Here is a 20,803-nt window from a genome sequence, read left to right as displayed (position 1 = left end):
CGTTAAAAACCCGAGGCGACTCGATAATGACCGGTCACGTTTCGACAGAGACGTTTCATACATTTCCCACCATTCGCATAATTCAACAAGATCCATAAGCCCCTTAAGTCCTTCCAAGATGGCAGAATACGAGAGGAAACAACGCCGTGATCGCGAAAAATGGCAATTGAAGAAGGCCCACGATGCTTCACGCCCCTATCAGCAATTTGACGACCAGATCGACGAACTGGAAGCCCGCATAATTGAAGGAATTGAGAAGCGAACATTGGATGTTCCCAACGGAGTAAATTTTAACAATCTCGCCTATGAGACAGTGAAAGAGAGCTGGAGGGAACAGGGAATTTGGAACGAGAAATGGCAGAACATGCCTTCAGAACAGTGGATGCACGAAGAGTCGTCTGAAATTACCCCTGCGCCCGAGACCGACGGTGGTGCGAAAATCCATCTCAGCTTGTTCTCTTCCTCGCCGGAAAATGCCATCTCGACTGGCAAAAATACTCAACAGAGCGGTGAGCGACAAGTCAAACAGAAGCCCGGAGACGAGCCATCACGCCCATTTCATCAATTCATCTATCAAATATCGAAGGAGCGCGAACGAGTTCAAAATGCCTCTGACTCCCCAGATGGCCCTTCTTCTGTCTCTGCCTCCACAAACATCAACACCGAAGCTTACGAGCATGTGAAAAGTATCTGGATCAAAAGAGGCATTTGGAACGACCAATGGGGCATATTGCCTGGGATGGTTTGGAATCATGAAATCCCTTTGCAGATACCCGATAACGACCGCGATTTGAGTCCGAGCCCGACAGTGCCTAGCGAGCATGTTACCTTCAATCCACAACCTAGACCTCCGCTTTTTGATGGGCTTTTCTCTACCCAAGCAGATGGTCCCGCCCAAGCAGATGGTCCCGCCCAAGCAGATGGTCCCGCCCAAGCAGATGGTCCCGCCCAAGCAGATGGTCCCGCCCAAGCAGATGGTCCCGATCAAGCAGATGGTCCCGATCAAGCAGATGGTCCCGCACCAGCAGATGGCCCCGCTCAAGTAGATGGTCCCGCTTCAAACGGTGGCCAAAGAACTACTAAGAGGAAACGGGCGGCCGCTCCTGTTGGCCCGAAGAAAGCAAGACGAAAGGTTTCCGCAACTCTCAAGCCGGAGATATCAAGGTCCAGGCCCGCAGTGGATAATTCTACCAACAAATCGGTTCTTCCTGATCAAGGGACTCAAGATACTGGGAGACGTAGAAGCAAGCGCATACAGAATCGGAATAAGTCCAATTGACTAGACCCGGCGGGAAGTTTTTGGCCTATAGCGAGATATCATTTGAGTGCGTTACATTTCATAGGAATGAGATTGTTCTATTGAGTTTGAAGAAACACATTTTGTCCAAGTTTGCGCTCCCTCCTGGGTAACTAGAATATTATTTCCACGGAAATCTGTGCACCTGCCCTATCTCATCGAGTTTTTGATACGGGAACGCTATGATCTTGCAGACGGGGAACCACATGCAATATTTGGATGTACGCGGTAAAATAAGATTCAGTAACATGGACCTTAACCTCCAACTTGGGGCTGAGCTGATAGCGCTGCAAAACAAAATGCGCAGATGACATTGCCAATTTTGCATGGAAAGCTGGGTCATGAGCCCTTAATGGAAGCGCCCAGGGGTCGACCCCGGTCGAAAATGATACAACTAGTCATGAGGGCAGTCATCACGAGAATTTTTACGAGCGCCCCTGCATGCTGAAGGCTCCAACTCACCGGAGCGGCTAGTATCCGTAAGCTAGCACGAGCTTATGGAGTGTGGGGGGGAGGGGTGGTTATGTAGGTCGTCCGAGCCCTCCGGAGTAAAAGATTCGACAGGCTTAGTCGAGGCGCCTTACTGGTGACTTTGGCTTGCATCAAGTTTGTCGTTTGCCAATGAAGCTCATGGATCTAGCGCCGTTGGTTCTTGTCCCAGCATAATCACCGCGAGTCTACTCCGTGGCCCGAAATATCTTGCGGCTTGGGCGCTCCGCAGAAACACATACTACGCCGTTCGTTGGGGAGATATGGACTTGGCTATAACTAGAGACTTGTATTATTAGAAACAGATTCGAACAAGATGGTCCGTGACAACAGGTCAGCAAAGTGTAAATTAAGATTAAAGGGGACGTTGATTCTAGTTTCCTGGTACGAGACACTGATCTAATAGGATTTAATTACATGGGAGTATCAACCTCAATTTCATGTCATTCAAATCTGCTTAATCGCCGTTTCAAACTCTTCAAGGAAAGTCCACAGTGTTTTCTCCCGCCAATTCTTCTCCTTCCAATTATTAGCCGGCAAGGGAAACAGATCCACACATTTCAACAGGCTGCGATCGTGAGCATATATAAACCAGATATTGCTATCTGCGTCGGCCACCTGTGCTTTATCGATTGTGTCTATTGTCTGTTCAATATCTGGTCCCATGGCTGGTCGAAAGAATGGCTTGTCCACCGATCCAGTCCGTCGGACTAGCAACTCCTCGTATAACAGGTGCCCGGGACATGGAAGTGACCTGGGAGTAGGGAAGCTTGGGTGAATATCACGAGGAATGGGGAGATACTTGGATGGCCTGATTTCCCCACCGTGGTGGCAGAGGTCACCTCCCATGAAAATGAATGTGTCGGGATTAGTCGTGGTACGTGCCAATGCACCAAGGTGACCGACTGCATGACCCGGACTGTCTATGATATAGAACGAACCATCACCGAAGTAATCCACAGCTCGGAACTGGCCAACCTGGACAGAATCGGAGAAGTCTATTTCCCGTAGATTTCGTCCACTTTTGTGGGATGAAGGTTAGCGGATGGGCCAAGTTCCATTATATACCAACTAATAAATGACAACGCCAATCGAAGACTTACGCAAAGTCACTTTCACGTACAGGAGCACCTGGGTTCGCTGGATAACCGGGAAGGAAAGCAGCCTTGAAACCAGGGCCGACGATGAGATCGGTAGAGGAAGGAAACCGCGATGGGTCGCCAATATGATCCCAGTGCCAGTGACTTCCCGCGGAACCGTCAGCACGTTACGATGTTTGTATATTTATCAATCAACGATAAGTTACTCACCTCCAGACGATAGCGGAAATCTCATTCGCCGCGATACCATTTTTGTCGAGAGTATCGATCACCTCTTCCTTGACATCGACTTCCCATCCCTGCGTCTCGAGATGTTGACAAATTACCGGCGCAAACGAGTTCAAATCTTTCGGAACTCCAAGATCGTAAAGAATCTTTTGACCGGAAGGATGTTCGATCAGGAATGACCAGGCCGGAAGTGGATGCATATAATGCATCCCCTCCATCGGAGGTTCCATGAGAAACGCCAGTGGTAATTTGCCAATCCTAGTAGTAGAATCGATGATTCGAACCTGGACGCTCTGGTCGCCGGGTGAAACGGCGAAGTGTGACATGATTAGATGACTTCGAGGATTGCCAGGTCACTATGGATAACCTCCGAAAGATGTAAAGACACAAACTCGAGGTGCTCTACAGTACCGAGCGCCGGTCAAACACCATTTTAGGGACTATCGCGATAACTGGCCTAATCGGGCTAGCGTATTAACCCCCCAATGTACCTATCGTAACTCTATAGTGTCCAATGGGAGGATTGACCACTAGAGATAGACTGTATACTCTTATAGAAAAGGCAGTGTTATTACTAGCCGGTTCTTGTAAAGCAAACGAGTGCATTCAATTTAGAATTCTAGCAATGAGTTAGTGGTAAGGGAAAGGCAGAAAGATGGAGTCGATATTATGTTCTACGCAATTAATGCAAACCATGCAAACCATGCAAACCATGCCAACACAACAAACAACAAACTCCACAGTTGACCATTCAGGCCGACATTGAATTTACCCGAATTACACGTATTTCCTCCGTCATTCTGCAACGGGCAATTTTATTCCGTGGGAAGGGGAGGGATGGGGCAACTCGGCTAAATAAGAAAAGAGAGGTTAAAGAGTTGGCCATGTCCTCCCTCAATCAAATTCGTTTTACTTATTTCTTCATCTCTCTCATTGATATCCAAAATGGCTCGAGTACTTGAAGGGAAATTCGGCATCGTCACTGGAGGATCGCGGGGTAAAGCCTAGCTCCCCCGCATACCAAGAGACCAAGCTAACACGCCATCTACGCAGGAATTGGCGAAGCAATTGCCCGTAACCTGGCTGCAAAAGGCTGCTCATTACTTCTGATCTTTACTTCGGAGTCCTCGCGCGCCCACACCGAAGAACTGTGCTCCTTTTTAGCCAAAACCTATAACATCAAATGCGAGAGCTTGCAAGCCGATCTAAGCCAGCCTACCGAAGCCGTGAAGACAATCATCGCTACCGCGCAGCAGCATTTCAGCACCGATGGAAAACTCCAGATCGACATCCTGGTCAATAATGCCGGCGTATCGCAAGACCGGACCCTGAACGACGCCAATAGGGGCGCCATCGAGGCCGAGCACTTCAACTGGCATTACGCGATCAATGTCCTCGCCCCGCTCCTCCTCACACAGGCATGCGCGCCATTCCTCCCAACCGACCGAAGCGGCCGCATCGTGAGCATCTCCAGTGTATCCTCGTCGCTCGGTTTCATAGGCCAGTCGATCTATGGCGGTACCAAAGCAGCTGTTGAGGCGATGACTCGCACCTGGGCACGTGAACTGTCCGAACGTGCGACCGTCAATGCGGTTAACCCCGGCCCGGTCGTCGGTGATATGTACTTCAAGGCCGGAGAGCAGTTCTGGAAGGATATCCAAGGATACCAGGATAACACGCCTATGAGCAAGCTGACGGATCATGGGGATACTGTGAGTCGCTTGACCGATGAGCAGAAGCAGTTAATTCAGGAGAAGATGGGTGGTCGTCGACCGGCTTTCACTGATGAGGTTGCGGGTGTTGTTGGCATGTTGTGTACGCCTGATGCTCTTTGGTGTACTGGCAGTGTGGTATGTGCCAACGGTGGCATGAAGATGGGACAATAGGATAATGTGATATATATTGTACCGAAAAGATTCTTGTCGTTAAACCTCGCCTACCATATTTTTGTCCCTATCTCTTCTCTCTATTCTTTCTAGCCCCAGAACGCCACATACCTAAATGAGCCGTCAACCCCTGTCGGCGCTAAGCTTCCTTGGAATCCAGCCTCAACTGTGACTCACTGGTAATTTTATCGTGCTAAAGAGAAAATACACACTTTACTTCACTCTAGAATCAAATCTGGTATAAATCAACTACCAAACCACAATGCCGGACTTCTCCTTCCCACCGGGCTTCACGATTTCCACCCCGCGTCTCCAAATTAGCCCCTTCAACCCCACCGACCCGACCCACTGCGCCTTCTTAGTTCAACTCTGGAATACAGACGATTTCATCAGCTCCTGCGGCAAAACCGGAATCACCACCCCGGAAAAGGCATCTTCATTCCTCCAGGGCAGAGTCTCGGAACACTACGCCCACCACGGCTATGGCATGTTCCTAGTCTCGCGACAGACCGATGATGAAGTGAAGCCGATCGGCAGCGTATCGCTCACGAGGGGCATTCCACCAGGCCCACATTATCTTGCCCCAGATATCGGGTTTGCCATGTTGCCCGAAGAAGGTCGAAAGGGGTATGCGACCGAGGCGGCAAAGGGTCTTTTGGAGTATGCAAAGAAGTCTCTTGGGGTGGATGCTGTGTTTGGATTTTGCTCGCCTACGAATCAGCGGAGTCGCGGCGCTTTGGAGAAGATTGGGATGGAGTTTAGGGGAGTGAGGCCTTTGAAGGTCTTTGGTGGCGAGGATAATGCGGTGTATGTTTTGCCGGGGATGAGTGATGACTTGAGTGTTTATAATCTTGATTGAATTGAGCGAATTTTTGTTCTATTGGTGTTATCACGTATGCTGAGGTTTATTCTTTCCATTCTATTGTATACCGGCTGAGTCTAGCTCAAATATTGCTTGTCACGTCTCATGGCATTTGGATATAGATTCGGTCTCCCTCTGATGGCGGCTGCAAAAAGTCCGAAGGGGGGTCCTGAGGAAGCTGGTTGTCCTCGGCCCAGCGACGAACGGCATCGAAGTTTTTACATTGATGCTGAGTGTTGAAGTCAACATAGGGCTCCGGGTTCTCGGGGTAAATCCAGACTTGACCCAGCACTCCGCTGTCAACTGTGCACATGAGCTCTTGCCGAAGAATATCGAGGCAATGTGCTGCGATGAGAGAATAATTAGTTCAAAGCCTTAACGAGAAAGGAATAATGGGCACAACATACACACGTGGCGGCGGAGGATATAGTCATTGTTCGTGAAGGGCCCTTCCCCCTTGGCGTGGTAGTAGTCATAGTTATAGTAGAGCGACTGACGGAGGAGATTCTTGTCGGTATTAGTATACCATCTTCACAGACATAGATCGAGGTATAGACCACTTACCAGACAGTGAAGGTGATGCAAGCCCTCGACATTCGCAGGAAATCCTCCCCCATACTTCGCATTGATCTTGACTTGGTCGGTAGCAAGTCCAGATTTTTCAGCATCCTCTGGAGGTACTCGAATGCTGCGGTCTATAGATCATGATTCTAGTTAGCCCATGCCAGAAAGCAGTTAATCACTTTGGGACATACAGTTGACGCCCAATGACTCCCATGCTGCGTCAACATCTGGGCCAGCATCTTGTCGAAAAACATTCTCTTTCAGTAGAGAGCCATTGAATTCTTGCAGACTATATTGAATTCCAACTTCCTTCATGACAGTTGCTGTATTTCAATAAGATTAATGAGTTGCACGATAGAAGCTTGGAACTCTTACAATATTGAGAAACATGTCGACTGCAAAGGCCATCCAAATCACCACGCCAGTGAAAGCCGAACAGAGTCCCGACTAAGAATACCAGCACAAGTGCACTCAGCTGAAACAGGCACGCCGCGAAACTGTTGCACGTTGGTGTTGGTGTTTCCTTTCTACTCCAGAGAATGCCTTCTTCCTCTGCGAGAAGCCCCTCACCGGACTCTCGTCTAGAATATTCCCCATGAGAATTCTTGTCGAACATAGAGTCCATTGTAATGATGCGAGTAGTTTGCTGAATGTTGCAGAGCGAAACTGCGCAAAATTGATTTTCGATCATTCCATTCAAGGGGCAATAGAACAGCCTTGGCTTCTGTAACTAGCAGACGCCAACCCCAGACCGCAACTTCACGCAGCGGACTTTCCCCAGCTTCAATACTAACCTCAACTCGATGTATTCGAGGTTGTAGTCATTGCTGATCAAAGCAACGTGTCCTCTGCATGTCTCACAAGTTTCGCCATCCCATGAGTCCCAATGCGTGGTATATGTTCAACGTGATAATCCCCTCAAGGGATCATCAACCGCATAGAAGACAACATCATATGCATTGAAATGGCGTAAGTGTACTTTGTCTGTCTAGCCAGACAGGATGAGGACTATTTGACCGCGGGTGATCGTCGAGGAATGTGATTACTACCCCCTTGCGGACAAGATCCACGAATTTTTTTGGCAGACTCACGCGAGGTATCATGCAACTCTTCATGTATCCACTCAAAGGTTTGATCTTTATTGTTGTGCTTTGTTTTTCGCGTGCTACTCCATCTTTTGCAGCCGTCTGAGATCATCGCGCACCCGTTCGCTTATCCCCCGCAAGGCAGCATGGTTATCAACTACACGTTTCCCCGTGTCCCTTGCAGCGCCAATTAGCATCAAACCACACCGAGGAATGGCGTGAGCCAACCTCAGACATTCTTGTCAAAGGCTTCCAAAGTTGTTGAGTAGCACTTTTGAGCTACATAATTCTTGGAGCTGAAATTTCTCAGATATAAATACAGCCCGACTAACCAGGTTTCAATCACCATTTAACACAAACAATCTCGAGATCCTCGGAATCGCAACAGCTCCCAAAAGCAATAACCGCCTATACTTCGTTTGAATCTCTTCCAGTCCACTTTCCCTCAAGATGCGCTCCTCAATCATCAACAGCCTTCTTCTTTTGGCTGTCTCCCCTCTATCTGTCCTCGCACTTCCCGTGGACCCCAACGACGTGGCCGGTCAATGGGACCCGAGTGGACAGTACCGAAAGGGCCAGTGGCAGCATGGCGTGTTCGTTGCCAACAACGGCGATAACCGCCACAACCAAACTAATCAGAATGGCCAAGTTGAGCATGACGGCCAATGGCGCGACAACAACAACCAAAACGGTCAATACAGCCAGAACGGCCAACAAAACAACCAAAATGGCTGGACTGACGCCAACGGCAAATGGCACGCCAACAACCAGAACGACCAGAATGGCTGGACTGACGGAAATGGTCAATGGCACGCCAACAACCAAAATGATCAGAATGACCAGAATGGTTGGACCGATGCCAATGGCCAGTGGCACGCAAACCAGAAGCGCCAGTCTATCCCCTCCGTGGCCTCTCGCAACGAACCCAATGATAACAACAACCTGAACTCCGCCAACAACGCTCAGGTTACTCCCAGCTCCCAGAACAGCAAGTACCAGAGCTACGGAAACTACAAGAACTACGGCTCTTACCAGAACTACCCCACCAACGACCAAAACAAGGCCCAGAACAAGGATATCAAGGCTATCACTGGTCAGCAGGAGTAAATTTCATACTCGGTGCATTCAGAGTGGGATTGATTTGTTGCTGGACTTGGTGGAAATGATAGTGGACTGAAAATTCGGCTTTCTTGGAGAAAAGACATGACGACACGAACTGTATACGCTCATTAATGATGAATTGGGTCAGGACTTGGAAAGTCACTGGAAAATTAAGTAGAACATCATAGCAGAATGGCAATTGCTTTTTACAACCTTCGCTTTCTTTCTTTATAGATATAAGACTTGCACATGTGTTATATCTAATTGCAAGTTATCATCTCTTCTCAGCTTAATTTCTACAGCCGCATACTGGACCCGACTACTAGTGAATATTCTCGTTTATTACAATTTTGTAGATCCATAGAGGCCACAAATGAATAAATGCATTCTTATCTAAAGAAAGTCCATCTCAATATCGTCGGTCATTTGCTCAAGGTGTCCGGCGACCATAAGGTCCATTGACGGGTCAGATCTAAGCTCAAATGCCAGTCGGTCCAAGCTGTATTCCATGCTAATACATACCTGTTCTAGCTGCGGATCTCCAAACCGGGAGGAGAGCCACTCGGGAGTGGCATTGCGGACATATACACTGTCCGGGGTCTCGTCGACCATTTCAAAGGCAGCCTCTTTGATTCGCTCTGCCTGGTGCGAAAGTGAGATTAGCTCTTTGCGAACATCATTGATACGATCTACTCCTTGACTTTCCGGATCGTTTCTTAGAATCCGAGCTTGGGTCTCCAGACTGGCTTTGAAACTAAGGCACTCCTCTTGGTAGATTTCCTCCCAGGTTTTCATTTCGAAATTAGAAGATGACCTTTCGGCTTGTTGGGCACTAGATGAAGAATTCAGGCTGTTAGATGGAATTGATTGGGAGGGCTTACCGCTCCTTTGAACTTGGCTTTCGGGGAGATCGGTGTTGAACCAGAAGTCAAGGGTAACTAAGAAAATTCGCACGATCCGGTACAGGGAAGATTGAAGCATCTGGATGATATGGAAGGCAATCCGAATGTTTGCTTGGTGGATACTTATGGATATTAACAGTATTTATGCTATATGGGAGTCGGCACTTATTCGATTTGATTCAAAGAATAAATACTGGGACAAACGCCATTGTTCACAGTATATGAAAGGAATTGTCATAGATCTCATTGTCTCACCATTCGAACAACAAAGGCTTATGATAACTAAGTGACGCTAGCTTTGTCCTTTGACATAATGAAAAAAACTCAATTGCAAGAAGGCCTGTCGGATACCACTCCTCTATTCTGATCGCTCGGTGAAAACTAAAGGCAAAGACCCAATACTAAAAGTGAACGTGTCCTTTGAATCATCGTCAAACGACACTCCAGTCTCCCCAGGCGCGAACGCGAGATCGAAGTTGTATGCCACCCGTGCGATGACGGCTCGAAGTTCCATGAGCGCAAATTGTTTCCCGACGCAGCCATATCGACCTAATTGGAATGGGAAGAAAGCTTCCTCGTGCTTGACCAAGTTGTTCTTCTCATCCAGCCACCGCTCAGGAATGAATTCCAAGCTGGAGGGAAAATAGCGCTCGTCGCGATGGAGGACATACTGCGGAAGCACTACGATCGTGTTACCTGGGATCCAGACCTCGTCAATCTGTAGACCTTCCGGTGGAGTTAACCTAGGCTGACCACTTGGCACAGCGGGCTTGAGGCGGAGGGTCTCGTTGATGACAGCTTCGAGATAAGGGAGGTTTTGAAGCTTGCTGTTGGTAAACTGCGAAGGCTCCGCGGCTTTTCCAAAGACTTCAGACAGTTCCTTTTGCAGTTTTTTGTATGCAGAAGGGGTCTTAGCCAGAAAGTAGAGGGCGTGGGCTAGGGTTGTGCCGGTGGTGTCACTAAAGATAAGTTAGTTTCTTTTACAGTGGGTTGTGGAGAATGGTTGCCGGACCTTCCAGCGATGATCATGAGACGGCCATCTTCGTTAAGCGCTTGATCGCCTGGCGGGGCGCTCGGGTCTTTCTCCTCAATGGCCTTGAGGAGCCAGGAGATGACGTCCTTGGGGAGTTTTTCACTGTCTGTCGCTTCTCGAGTTCTATCTCTGTATTCGCGCGTCAGAAGGTCACTCCTGCCAAGGAAAAAGCAATCATGGCCGAACAGCTATATAAGCGGCGGGTAAAATTTACCTTCTTCGTGTCCGCAATCCTGTCAGCGCTAAGTCATGAACCGACCGTAGTCACCCACTAACCCTTGGATGTCTCCAAGAATGGTCAGAATCCACGGCGCGGGTTTCAAAATGCCAATATACAACAATTGCTGTTCGCAGTAAACCCGGACTTCACCTATGTCCTCGGCAAAATGATTATCTCAGCAGTTGAGCTGAACGGCGCCGTCACAGCCACAAATGTACCGTCCTTCAAGGCCATCTGGCGCAAGCATGTCAGTGGACCACTGAAGCGAAACACGAACTCCGTCAATCTGTCTTCACTTACGAGGAAAGGGCCCGCTGGCGGGAGCAGTGCGAAGATAGCGATTATCTGCCACAGCAGGGAGCGAGGGGTGGATCAGAATCTGCCGGATTCCTCCTCGACGAATAATTTTGTTGAGAGGCTAGAGAGTGATGATTGGCTCGATTCTTCGAGTGTCCAGAATGGAACAAACCACTCTCCATCACATTGATGAGGGAACATATGTATATCGAAAAGTGGATCGTAATGTGAAATGTACCCCGGAAGCCCCATAAAAAGTCAGAAACGAGGGGAAAACCCCAGGAGATACCCCGAGATAGAAGCGATGGCCCACAAAATCTTCGGCCTCTCACACGCCGATTCAGCGAAGAGCTCAAATACAATCCCGGATAACGCTTCTCCGTCTAGCCTGGGGACACATTTTGTTGCAGAATATATATAACCGGCAAGTCTCTACAGTTGGTCAATTCTGACAGATACTTAGTGAGCAATGATGGATATGATATATGCATGTAACGGCATTTTATACGATGTACCCAATGGATAATGATGACTGCCCTACGTGGGGTAAGAGTTTTCGTTTCTTCTTCTTTCCACTTCCCACAACCCGAGCCGAAAAATATCTTCAGCCTGTCAAACACCAAAAGCCGAAGCCGAAGTAATGGGATTAATTCCTTCCCAGTTCAGAAATCCACCGAAATATATGCTGGCATGCATTCTATGCTCAGCGAACGGAATCCTCTTCGGGATGGATACCGGTATCATCGGCCCGGTGACCGACATGAAGGACTTCAAAAAGTCATTTGGTAGTCAAAACTCCACGATTCACGGCCTCATCGTCTCATGTATCTTGATTCCGGCAGCACTCTCGTCTTTCTTCGCTGGCTATGTCGCCGATCGGCTTGGTCGGCCGAAAGGGATTTGCATCGGCGTTTTCATCTTCGGCGTGGGAGCCGCAATAGAAGCCGGAGCCGTTGCCCTATCCATGTTCATCGTTGGCCGTGTCGTGGAGGGCCTGGGAGAAGGACTTTTCCTTGGAAATCTTGTCGTCCTGATTTGTGAAATCTCACCGACTAGCACCAGAGGCGCACTGACAACGGGCCCTCAACTGGCCATTACTCTCGGATTGGTCATGGGGTACTTCATCAGTTATGGAACCTCAAGCCTCCACTCGTCACTCTCATGGCGCACGCCGTTTATCCTTCTTGCAGCTTTCTCCATGGTCATGTGTGGACTTTCACTCCTTTACTTACCAGAGTCGCCTCAGTGGCTAGGACTTCATGGTCGCTATGCGATGGCTGAAGAGGCGTGGGACAAGTTGGGTGTCAGTCGCGCAGAGCGTGAAAAGGTCGTGCTGCAAGTACGGGCACAGGAAGTTGAAACTGAAACCGAGAAGCCCAAAGAGCGAACGGTGGATAAGCTTCTTGCCATCTTCTCCAAAGACGTTTTAGGCCGGACCATCCTTGCAGTCTTTTTGATGGGCATGCAGCAGCTGAGTGGTATTGACGGTGTCCTTTATGTAGGCTTAAACCCTTTCCATACCTCGATACAACTGACAGTGGCTGACTTGAACTCTAGTATGCTCCCCAGTTGTTTCAAAAGGCCGGTCTTGCCTCTTCGGAAGCAAGCTTTTTGGCCTCTGGTGTGTCAGCGCTTGTGATATTCGCTGTCACTATCCCGGGACTAATCTATGCCGATAAATGGGGCCGCCGAAGCAGCATTATCTATGGTGGGGTTGTAATGGGGGTCTTGATGTTTTTGATGGGTGGTCTTTATGCTGGGAATGCCGTCCACAAATCTACTGGTGTCGGTCGCTGGGTGGTGATTGTCTGCATCTACCTTTTTTCCGCTCTTTACTCCGTCACATGGGGTATCTCCGTCAAAGTCTATAGTGCCGAAATTCAGCCCCAGCGAACACGAGCATCAGCTACCACATTAGCTCATTCGAGCAACTGGGTGTGCAATTTCTTGGTGGCTTTGACGACACCTGTTCTCCTTGCAAAGAGTAGCTTCGGTGTGTACTTTTTGTTCGGTGGATGCTGTGTTATTACCGTCGTTGTTGGCGTCCTCTTCATGCATGAAACGAAAGGTCGGACCTTTGGGGAGATTGATGAGGCCTTCAAGGGTAAGTCGCGTTGGAGAAAGAACAAACTTGGCCGAGATGTTTAGCTCTACATACTAGATTAAATTAATAGATTACCTAGCTAGACCATTTTCGATGAATGACTCAATACAGATAATTTTGGATGCTTGGCGCGCGATTCTTTATCTTTTTAGTAATCCCGTAAGATTGGGTCTATTTGTCTGCACTGATTCTGACTATTATAAATCGATTATACGCAATTATACGCAAAGAGCATCTCAATCGCACTCTCGCCGGCATAGGTACTTCATCTGTTGGTGAACCTTTGCCAGGAGGTAAGAGCCGGTCGGTGACGTGTTGACCACACTCGAATCCCAGTTGGATGTTCCTTCCATTCGAGTGGAGAGATCGATGAATCTCTACTAGCTCCTGCCGGTTTGAGGATTCACTGTGTTATCTCTGCGCTGCTCGTTGCATCACTCTACGTCTTCACAGAGGCCAATGGACCGTCGATAAACTCATGTACGCCGTATACCAACACCGTCAGCATGATGTAACACCGTCAAGATGAAGCATTATTTCGCCTCTCGCGCAAAACAAGCACTTGAAATGTCGTTTCTGTTCACCTTTCCTGTCGTCCTAATTCGTTATCCCCTATCTACCATCAACCGAAGTTATGGCTGCTCTCACTGGAAAGGTTGCCATAATCACCGGTGGCTCAAATGGTATTGGCAAGGCGACAGCTCTTCGTCTTGCGCACGATGGTGCCAAGGTGGTTATCCAGTATCGCTCCAATGAGCAAAGCGCCCAGGAGGTGGTGAGCCAAATTGGAGAGCAGAACGCCCTGGCTGTCAAGGGAAATGCCAGTTGTGTGCCCGACTAGCGAGGAGCTGATCCGTCGTACAGTGGAGAAGTTTGGTCAAATTGACATTGTCATTGCCAACGCCGGTTCCTTGCCCCTCCATGACCTGGCAAACACCTCGGAGCAAGACTTCAACGACAGTATTGATCTGAATGTGAAGGGACCTTACTTTTTGGTTCAGGTACGACATTCAGATTGCAGACAACCCACTTCAGAAGATACAAAAAAAGGTCTTTGCTGCTGATGGTTGATTGTAAAAAGCAGTGCCTCATTTCCGTCCCGGTGGTCGAATTATCCTGGTTTCCACGACTCTTTGTCACGCCTCCACAGTCACCCCTCCCTATCTCCTTTACTTGACCACGAAAGGTGCCATCGAGCAGATGGTCCGCGTTCTGGCTAAGGAGCTGGGCCCCAAGGAAATCACAATCAACGCCGTCGCCCGGGTCCGACCGACACTGTCCTATTTACACGAGGCAAGCCAGAACCCGTGCTAAATGCCATGAAAAATCTGAGCCCGCGAGGACACTTAGCTCAACCCGAGGAGATTGCGGAGGCAATGGGATTTTTCAGCTCCCCAGCTAGTGGCTGGGTCTCAGGACAGGTCCTGCGCGTGAATGGCGGCATGGCATAGGTGGAACGTGGGATAGACTTCAAGCATTAGCGTCACGCCTATAAATAGCCTTCGGATTTAGCCATGCTGTGTCAGACTCCAGTTGCAAAGTGCAAAATCACGTCTAGAATCAATAAATATAGGGCTGTTGGATCCAGCAGGCACCGCCACTAAGAACAACTTGGAATTGAAGGAATGACAAAAAGGCCGTACTGCACAGCATTGAAGCTCGTTAGCCAGCAAGCATTGGCCCTTTCCCAGGCAATTCACCAACCTCAGTAAGAATAGCCGTGAACGTAGCTAAACCAATCGCAATCCGTTTCTCGCAATGGAAGTTGCTCTCTGCGTTGGGGTCGAAGACTGCTAGAAGAAATTGAAAACAGTCGAGTGACCGTATCTCCTGTCCTAGCCAATAGCAGTATGGCTCATAGGATCTCTATTGAATGAGAGTTTGAATGAAATTGATAAGTGACGAAGGGCCGGTATGGAATAACATGGCCTCCGAGACTTGCATTCCGCAATTAGGGCGGCACGGGCCGGTCGGCCCGCTCTTCCGTTATTAGTCTGTCTCCTCCAGCACTAGAGGTCTTGATACGGCCGGATCGTTGACCCAGCTCCATCTGAAGCATAAATACCACTGATCGCCATTCATGTTGCTCAATAGGCCCTATATCCAATCAGAACCGTTCAGAAAGTGAACATTTCACCAGAAACTAAACCGCATTATCACCCTGAAATCCGCAACCCAGACGCTGTGATTGGTGATTGGTGCGTGATCGGAATTCCACCGGGCCAAACGTCGACTACTCCGAATATCGACGTATATCGCGCTCACTGGGCACCTGAGCGGATCTTGCTTACATAAAGAAAGAAGCTTTCCGTGGAAGGAGTAAATGACGCCATGTGATATCACTATCTATGTTGTATTGATGTCCCGATATTTGCTTGTAGACGTGAACTTCCTGGTTTCTTCTTGCTGCGATTGCGATTGCCATCCTCGTTTCGTACCTTTGACTATCACCAGTGAGACACCATAAGACCACGGATATCATCAATTCCACCGTTGACGCAACCACGTCCTTCGACATGCGAGCCATTGTGATGCACAATATAGGTGGCCCTGAGGTGTTGAAACTTCAAACGGTTCCCGAACCAACGCCCACAGAGGGAGAGGTGCGCATACGCATCAAGTCCTTTGGGCTCAATCGATCGGAAGTATTCACGCGTCAAGGTGATTCACCCGGTGTGACATTCCCGCGTATTCTGGGCATCGAAGCTACTGGAATTGTCGATGACGCCCTGGATTCAGGCTTCAAAGCTGGCGAGGTCGTCGTCACTGCAATGGGCGGCATGGGCCGATCCTTCGATGGCGGATATGCCGAATACACAGCTGTGCCGGCCGACCAAGTACGACGCGTCGATGCCACCGCTGCCTTTGGCCCCGATCGGCCCGTGCCTTGGGATATCTTGGGCGCTCTTCCTGAACTTATGCAGACGGCTTGGGGCTCCCTGTTCACCAGTCTTGAGCTAGCTCCCAGTGACCGCTTGTTGATCCGCGGCGGAACTACCAGCGTGGGGTTGGCGGCTGCGGCGCTCGCTCGATCGCATGGAGTCTCTGTCACTGTGACAACACGGAATCCAGCACGCGTAGAGTTCTTACGTGGTCTTGGTATTGACGACGTCATTATCGATGGGGGATCGATATTGGCTGAGGTCCAGAAACGCGCTCCGTTTAGGAAAATCCTTGAACTGGTTGGGGTAACCACGCTAAACGACTCTCTACAATGTGCGGCGCCTGGTGGTACTGTCTGCATGACGGGTATAGCTGGGAATAAATGGACCTTTGACCAGTTCACGCCTATGGGGTCGATACCGACCTCTGTTAAGCTGACCACCTATACGAGCACCACCGAGGCAGTACTAAAAACGCCCATTGAGGAGATTGCTCGGGATCTGGTGACAGGCAAGATTCACTTGCCAATCAAGACCTTTCCGATGGAGAAAATTGTGGAGGCCCATCGGTTGATGGAGGAAAATGGGGGATTGGCGAAGATTGTGATGATTGTTTAAGATTCATTGCCAACTGGACCAGCCTGAACCCTTTCGGCTTCTTTCTCAAAATTTCGGGATCGGGATTCTCCATAGAAGCTTCGGAAGGTTCACGACGCTTCTGCTTTGTAGATTTCTATGTTGGGCAAACTCCATATAGACATAGTAGTAAGAAAGAAATAAGAACAAGGAAAAAAGGCAGTTGTCACAACCAACTCATCAAGTTCATGAAATGATGCCTTCGTCGGTCTGATGCATACCTACGGTCACAATCCCCTATGTTTATTACCACCCCTTAAATCTGTATCGGCACGTGATGCGATAAACAGCTGGCGACGTCATCACCGATCTTACGATCAGCTCCTTTCTTAAAATCATTTACGGAGTACACCTTACCATTTGATTTAATTCATTCGCCCCTATTTTCGAGATGTCTGCCCAACTATGCATTCGATCTGCGCGTAGCTCCTCAATCCTTCGCCTTGGAGGTCTACAATCGCACCACATCAACCGACCCTTCATACAGCGATTGCATCTCGTTCCTCGGTCTTTGCACAGCCTGTCCAGCTCTAGGAAAATACGACCTAGCCTAAGCTCATTCCAATCACCATGTTCGCTTCAATCATCGCTCGTCAAACCCACAGTGAGAACCTACGCCGACCGAAAAGGATCCACAGGCAAAGCCGAAGCCGATATCCTGGTCGAGGAACTACAAGAGCTATACGAAGTCGCAAAAGACGAGTTTGAAATTGCTACCGAGAGCACTGACTCGTCTACCATCTATGCTGCTTCGGACCGCGAATCTGCCCGCGATGCTCTCAACCAGCTGTCCGAGGTGTACGGCCTTTACATTAGTCGTCCTGGGGAAGTCGAGAATGAGACAGAGACGTCGGGGGAGAGTCCTATTGTCGAGACCCAATCTAATCCGGCAGAGGTCCCACAGGAGGTTAGGGATGAAGTACGTCGGCGGGTCGGACATCGGATTCGGGAGTTGAAGAATGCTGTTGAGGCGCTCGAGGAGAGGGCTACAGAAGATTGAGCGCGTTTGGCTGTATGGCTGCTCAAAGTTTGGCCTATCACTACTCAGGTACATCGATAGTATGGGTTTCATATCTGGCAATTGTATATTTAATGTTTAACCGGTACTTTGTATGTTGTGGTCCACACCAGCAAAAGAAATAAAGGCATCATGCATCTTAGTCTGCAAGCTTCATTTTCCGTATGCGCGAATATCATACCTGATATGCGAGTTCATTAAAGCAAATCATAAGATAATAAAAACACATAGGAAATAGATCACCTGAGTCAATCAAAGATTTGATCGGTTCAGGGGTAAAACAATATATCGATTAAATCCTTGGTGAAAAGTCCTGGCAACATCAAGGCCAGGTGGTATCTTTTTGGTGGTTCTCGAAAATCCGCAAAACGCCAGAAACACAGTGTTTCTCAGTCTTCCATAGTACGCCCGGCGGCAAATAGCGCCTAAATCCGTTGGGTCATAAGACATGACAATCGCATTCAAATATGCATTCAAAGGAGTTGTTAATTAGACGAGAGTGAAGGGGGTCATAGTGAAGGGATCGGGGCTCGGTGATGGGAGTGTCGAGCAGGCTTCTTGTTTATGCGTTGTCCTCTGGTGCCGTTTCAATTGGTCTACGGAGAATTAACGTTAGCATGTAGGCGATAAGAACAAAGCTCAAGTCAGAACTTACCAGGACGTGTAAAGCTCTTAGTGCACCCTGGGAAAAGGCATTTATGTTTTCGCTCTCCGTGGGCTAGATAGAGTCAGTAAATTAAGCTAAACATTTGAGATGGCAGGAGTATCATACTAAGCCTGTGACTAGACATATTGGAAGACTGGTTCGATGTTAGAACATGAGCCGGTATATCGCATAGAGATGGACAACTTACATCGCCCGTGGTGAAATTGCATCCTGGCCAGGTGCATTTGAAAGGCTTCTCGCCAGTATGGGTTCGGGAATGTGTTTCTGGGGTGGTCAGCGGTGGATCCTAAAAGAAATTTGACAACGACATACTCAATTCGCTGCTGTCTGTAAATGATTTACCACAGTCTTTGCATTTGTATGGTTTGTCGCCACGATGACTGCGTTCGTGTCGGTCTAATGTCGCTTGTCTAGCAAAAGCCTTGCCACACACCGAGCATGAGAAATTCTTGTCTAGAAGGATACCATTCGTGTTAGCACATCTGTCCTACCCTCGGTAGATCGTGAGATGAAAGATATGGCGTACAGTTACTGTGTGTAAGGAAATGACCTTGAAGCTTGGACTTCTGCGAAAAGGGCTCATCCGGGCGATGACATCCTTCCCAGCAGCAGTAGTACCCATTGCCCTTGGCACCATTCACGGTATTCATATGACAGGCAACGAGGTGCTCTTGTAGAGAGCCACAGTCGGCAAAAGTGGCACCACAAGCAGCCTTGATTCCGCGAATCTCCGTTGCCCACTTGCAGATATGCAGCTTACTGTCGGCTGGAGAAAAGTCCGGTGTGGTGAGTACGGATGAGGAGTCGCCTTCGAGAGGTGGTGGGGTTTCTCCCGGACTGGAAAGGAGGTGAGAGCTGATGCTTGAGCGAGACTGTCGAGAATAAGGGGAATACGGGTGAGAATGAGCGTGAGCATGAGCATGAGCATGGGTGTGAGCTCGGCAGCGATGGTGGTTGCGGTGAGGTCCTTTGCGGATAACCTGCAGGTTGAAATCATTGGGATTTTTGAAATGGCTGTGGACATGATGGTGTCCGGGATGGAAGCAATTGAATGCATTTGACGTGTCGATTTTGGGTTTCTCAAAGGTGTCGACACTGGTCTGAGGCCCAGGTACGTGTTGATCTTGGCATATCGAGAAGTCAGAGCACATACCGAGCATGTGGAAAACCTCAGCCGGGTTAACTTCGGCCTGTGTGGGAGCAGGAGGCGACACAAACATCCCTTGCCAGTCTTTCTGGAAATCATGGCACTCGAAGTGGTTGGATACATCCTGCTCGCAGTGGGTGGCATGCGTTTGGTATGAGGATAGGAAGTTTTCCTGTTGAAATGGATCGACGAGACCAGGGAAAGGATGTTGCATGGCTTTTGTCGTATGCCCAACGGAATGATTTCCCATTGCCATCGAAGGGAAAGCGCCCGTGTCTAGCGACAGTTGGTTGTTGAGTCCAAACATAGCATCAAAGCCGCAGTCTTGACTCGCGGTAACTTCACAGCAGTGGTCTTCGAAGCACAGGGGGTCAATATTTTCACAGTGGTTGTCCTGGCAGTTATCCTCTTCGCAGTGGTTGGTATCACAATGAGTATCGCCGCAATGGTTATCGTCGCAGTTATCATCATCACAGTTGTCATCCGCGCAATGAGTGACTGAGCAGACAGTGGAAGTGTCACAGCCCGTAAAGTGGCCACATACGGACCCGCAGTCTAGCGCGCAGTCGTCTACATCACAGCAGGCCTCATCGACCTCACAAGGGGGCAGCGGTATCTGGGTTTCATGACTTGAACAGTTCCAATGATGTTGAAACGCATTACCCGATGGATCTGCCGCAGGTCTGCCATCAATATGGAATGCTTCCCAGTTGCATTCAAGGCAGAAATCGCCTTGTTGGGTTTCGGAAGCCATGGTGCACGGTTCACTTCAGATGACAGAGGGAAGGTGTTGGAGCGAAATTGAACCGGGTTGGCCAGGAAAGCTGTCGTCACAACAGTGTGTAAGACGAACGATATGGGGAAAATACAGTTGAGGAACCGAGCAGTGTGCGACCGTAAGTGGGACAGTGAATGTCCGTCAGGTACGATATCCCACTACAAAATCACGAACCCACGAGTCAAAGCGCCACCCAGTGTGCGCCGCTCCCAGGAGACAGTTTAGGTTGTAGCACCGAATGATATCCCCCCACAGTGCAGATAGTTTCGCAATCGTGTCATGCGCTTGTACCGGACTGGTTGCGAACAGGCGCAATCGGAGAATTGACCGAGATCGACGTGCAGGAAAAGCAAAAAGGAGGACCTTGGAGTCGCAGATGTGCAGGATCAAATTCAAATGATTTTGAGAGGTTTAGGTGGCATAACGTTGCCGACTGAGACCCCTCAGTGTAGCCGTGAGGACCTTCGGGACGTAGAAGAGGATGAGGACCTTGGGGGTTAGGCGTCA

General features: G+C 49.1%; 13 protein-coding genes across 13 annotated transcripts; 8 read left to right on the top strand and 5 right to left on the bottom strand.

Moving 5' to 3' along the window:
* Positions 1–118: 118 nt before the first annotated feature.
* On the top strand, positions 119–1,279 carry N7518_001466 (uncharacterized protein; the record flags this gene model as incomplete). The annotated part of the gene is made up of 1 exon (XM_057182394.1): positions 119–1,279. One exon carries the CDS (start codon positions 119–121, stop codon positions 1,277–1,279), a length of 1,161 nt encoding a protein of 386 aa, XP_057043844.1.
* Positions 1,280–2,233: 954 nt separating this feature from the next.
* Positions 2,234–3,440, bottom strand: N7518_001465 (MBL fold metallo-hydrolase; the record flags this gene model as incomplete). Its single annotated transcript, XM_057182393.1, has 3 exons — positions 2,234–2,807; positions 2,890–3,030; positions 3,097–3,440. The coding sequence occupies 3 exons, from the start codon at positions 3,438–3,440 to the stop codon at positions 2,234–2,236; spliced, it is 1,059 nt and encodes a 352-aa protein (XP_057043843.1).
* A 619-nt stretch (positions 3,441–4,059) lies between these two features.
* N7518_001464 (SDR family NAD(P)-dependent oxidoreductase) lies at positions 4,060–5,000 on the top strand (the record flags this gene model as incomplete). The annotated part of the gene is made up of 2 exons (XM_057182392.1): positions 4,060–4,111; positions 4,168–5,000. The coding sequence occupies 2 exons, from the start codon at positions 4,060–4,062 to the stop codon at positions 4,998–5,000; spliced, it is 885 nt and encodes a 294-aa protein (XP_057043842.1).
* Positions 5,001–5,262: 262 nt separating this feature from the next.
* On the top strand, positions 5,263–5,859 carry N7518_001463 (GNAT family N-acetyltransferase; the record flags this gene model as incomplete). Its single annotated transcript, XM_057182391.1, has 1 exon — positions 5,263–5,859. The coding sequence occupies one exon, from the start codon at positions 5,263–5,265 to the stop codon at positions 5,857–5,859; it is 597 nt and encodes a 198-aa protein (XP_057043841.1).
* Positions 5,860–5,965: 106 nt separating this feature from the next.
* N7518_001462 (oxidase ustYa family protein) lies at positions 5,966–7,051 on the bottom strand (the record flags this gene model as incomplete). The annotated part of the gene is made up of 5 exons (XM_057182390.1): positions 5,966–6,207; positions 6,270–6,369; positions 6,427–6,557; positions 6,618–6,749; positions 6,802–7,051. The coding sequence occupies 5 exons, from the start codon at positions 7,049–7,051 to the stop codon at positions 5,966–5,968; spliced, it is 855 nt and encodes a 284-aa protein (XP_057043840.1).
* Positions 7,052–7,961: 910 nt separating this feature from the next.
* On the top strand, positions 7,962–8,618 carry N7518_001461 (uncharacterized protein; the record flags this gene model as incomplete). Its single annotated transcript, XM_057182389.1, has 1 exon — positions 7,962–8,618. The coding sequence occupies one exon, from the start codon at positions 7,962–7,964 to the stop codon at positions 8,616–8,618; it is 657 nt and encodes a 218-aa protein (XP_057043839.1).
* Positions 8,619–9,005: 387 nt separating this feature from the next.
* Positions 9,006–9,407, bottom strand: N7518_001460 (uncharacterized protein; the record flags this gene model as incomplete). Its single annotated transcript, XM_057182388.1, has 1 exon — positions 9,006–9,407. The coding sequence occupies one exon, from the start codon at positions 9,405–9,407 to the stop codon at positions 9,006–9,008; it is 402 nt and encodes a 133-aa protein (XP_057043838.1).
* Positions 9,408–9,872: 465 nt separating this feature from the next.
* On the bottom strand, positions 9,873–11,014 carry N7518_001459 (uncharacterized protein; the record flags this gene model as incomplete). Its single annotated transcript, XM_057182387.1, has 3 exons — positions 9,873–10,473; positions 10,527–10,703; positions 10,986–11,014. The coding sequence occupies 3 exons, from the start codon at positions 11,012–11,014 to the stop codon at positions 9,873–9,875; spliced, it is 807 nt and encodes a 268-aa protein (XP_057043837.1).
* A 690-nt stretch (positions 11,015–11,704) lies between these two features.
* Positions 11,705–13,212, top strand: N7518_001458 (putative MFS sugar transporter; the record flags this gene model as incomplete). The annotated part of the gene is made up of 2 exons (XM_057182386.1): positions 11,705–12,562; positions 12,622–13,212. 2 exons carry the CDS (start codon positions 11,705–11,707, stop codon positions 13,210–13,212), a joined length of 1,449 nt encoding a protein of 482 aa, XP_057043836.1.
* Positions 13,213–13,802: 590 nt separating this feature from the next.
* On the top strand, positions 13,803–14,619 carry N7518_001457 (NAD(P)-binding protein; the record flags this gene model as incomplete). The annotated part of the gene is given in 5 exon segments (XM_057182385.1): positions 13,803–13,995; positions 14,033–14,169; positions 14,183–14,234; positions 14,250–14,431; positions 14,467–14,619. The coding sequence occupies 5 exon segments, from the start codon at positions 13,803–13,805 to the stop codon at positions 14,617–14,619; spliced, it is 717 nt and encodes a 238-aa protein (XP_057043835.1).
* Positions 14,620–15,684: 1,065 nt separating this feature from the next.
* Positions 15,685–16,668, top strand: N7518_001456 (zinc-binding alcohol dehydrogenase family protein; the record flags this gene model as incomplete). Its single annotated transcript, XM_057182384.1, has 1 exon — positions 15,685–16,668. The coding sequence occupies one exon, from the start codon at positions 15,685–15,687 to the stop codon at positions 16,666–16,668; it is 984 nt and encodes a 327-aa protein (XP_057043834.1).
* A 409-nt stretch (positions 16,669–17,077) lies between these two features.
* On the top strand, positions 17,078–17,686 carry N7518_001455 (uncharacterized protein; the record flags this gene model as incomplete). The annotated part of the gene is made up of 1 exon (XM_057182383.1): positions 17,078–17,686. One exon carries the CDS (start codon positions 17,078–17,080, stop codon positions 17,684–17,686), a length of 609 nt encoding a protein of 202 aa, XP_057043833.1.
* Positions 17,687–18,193: 507 nt separating this feature from the next.
* N7518_001454 (C2H2-type zinc finger protein) lies at positions 18,194–20,272 on the bottom strand (the record flags this gene model as incomplete). The annotated part of the gene is made up of 6 exons (XM_057182382.1): positions 18,194–18,300; positions 18,360–18,422; positions 18,477–18,504; positions 18,559–18,635; positions 18,684–18,824; positions 18,898–20,272. The coding sequence occupies 6 exons, from the start codon at positions 20,270–20,272 to the stop codon at positions 18,194–18,196; spliced, it is 1,791 nt and encodes a 596-aa protein (XP_057043832.1).
* Positions 20,273–20,803: the final 531 nt, after the last annotated feature.

The sequence above is a fragment of the Penicillium psychrosexuale genome (assembly GCF_028828465.1).
Source record: "Penicillium psychrosexuale strain IBT 29551 chromosome Unknown utg000002l, whole genome shotgun sequence".
NCBI lineage: Eukaryota > Fungi > Ascomycota > Eurotiomycetes > Eurotiales > Aspergillaceae > Penicillium > Penicillium psychrosexuale.
This window is presented reverse-complemented; position numbering and strand designations above follow the sequence as displayed.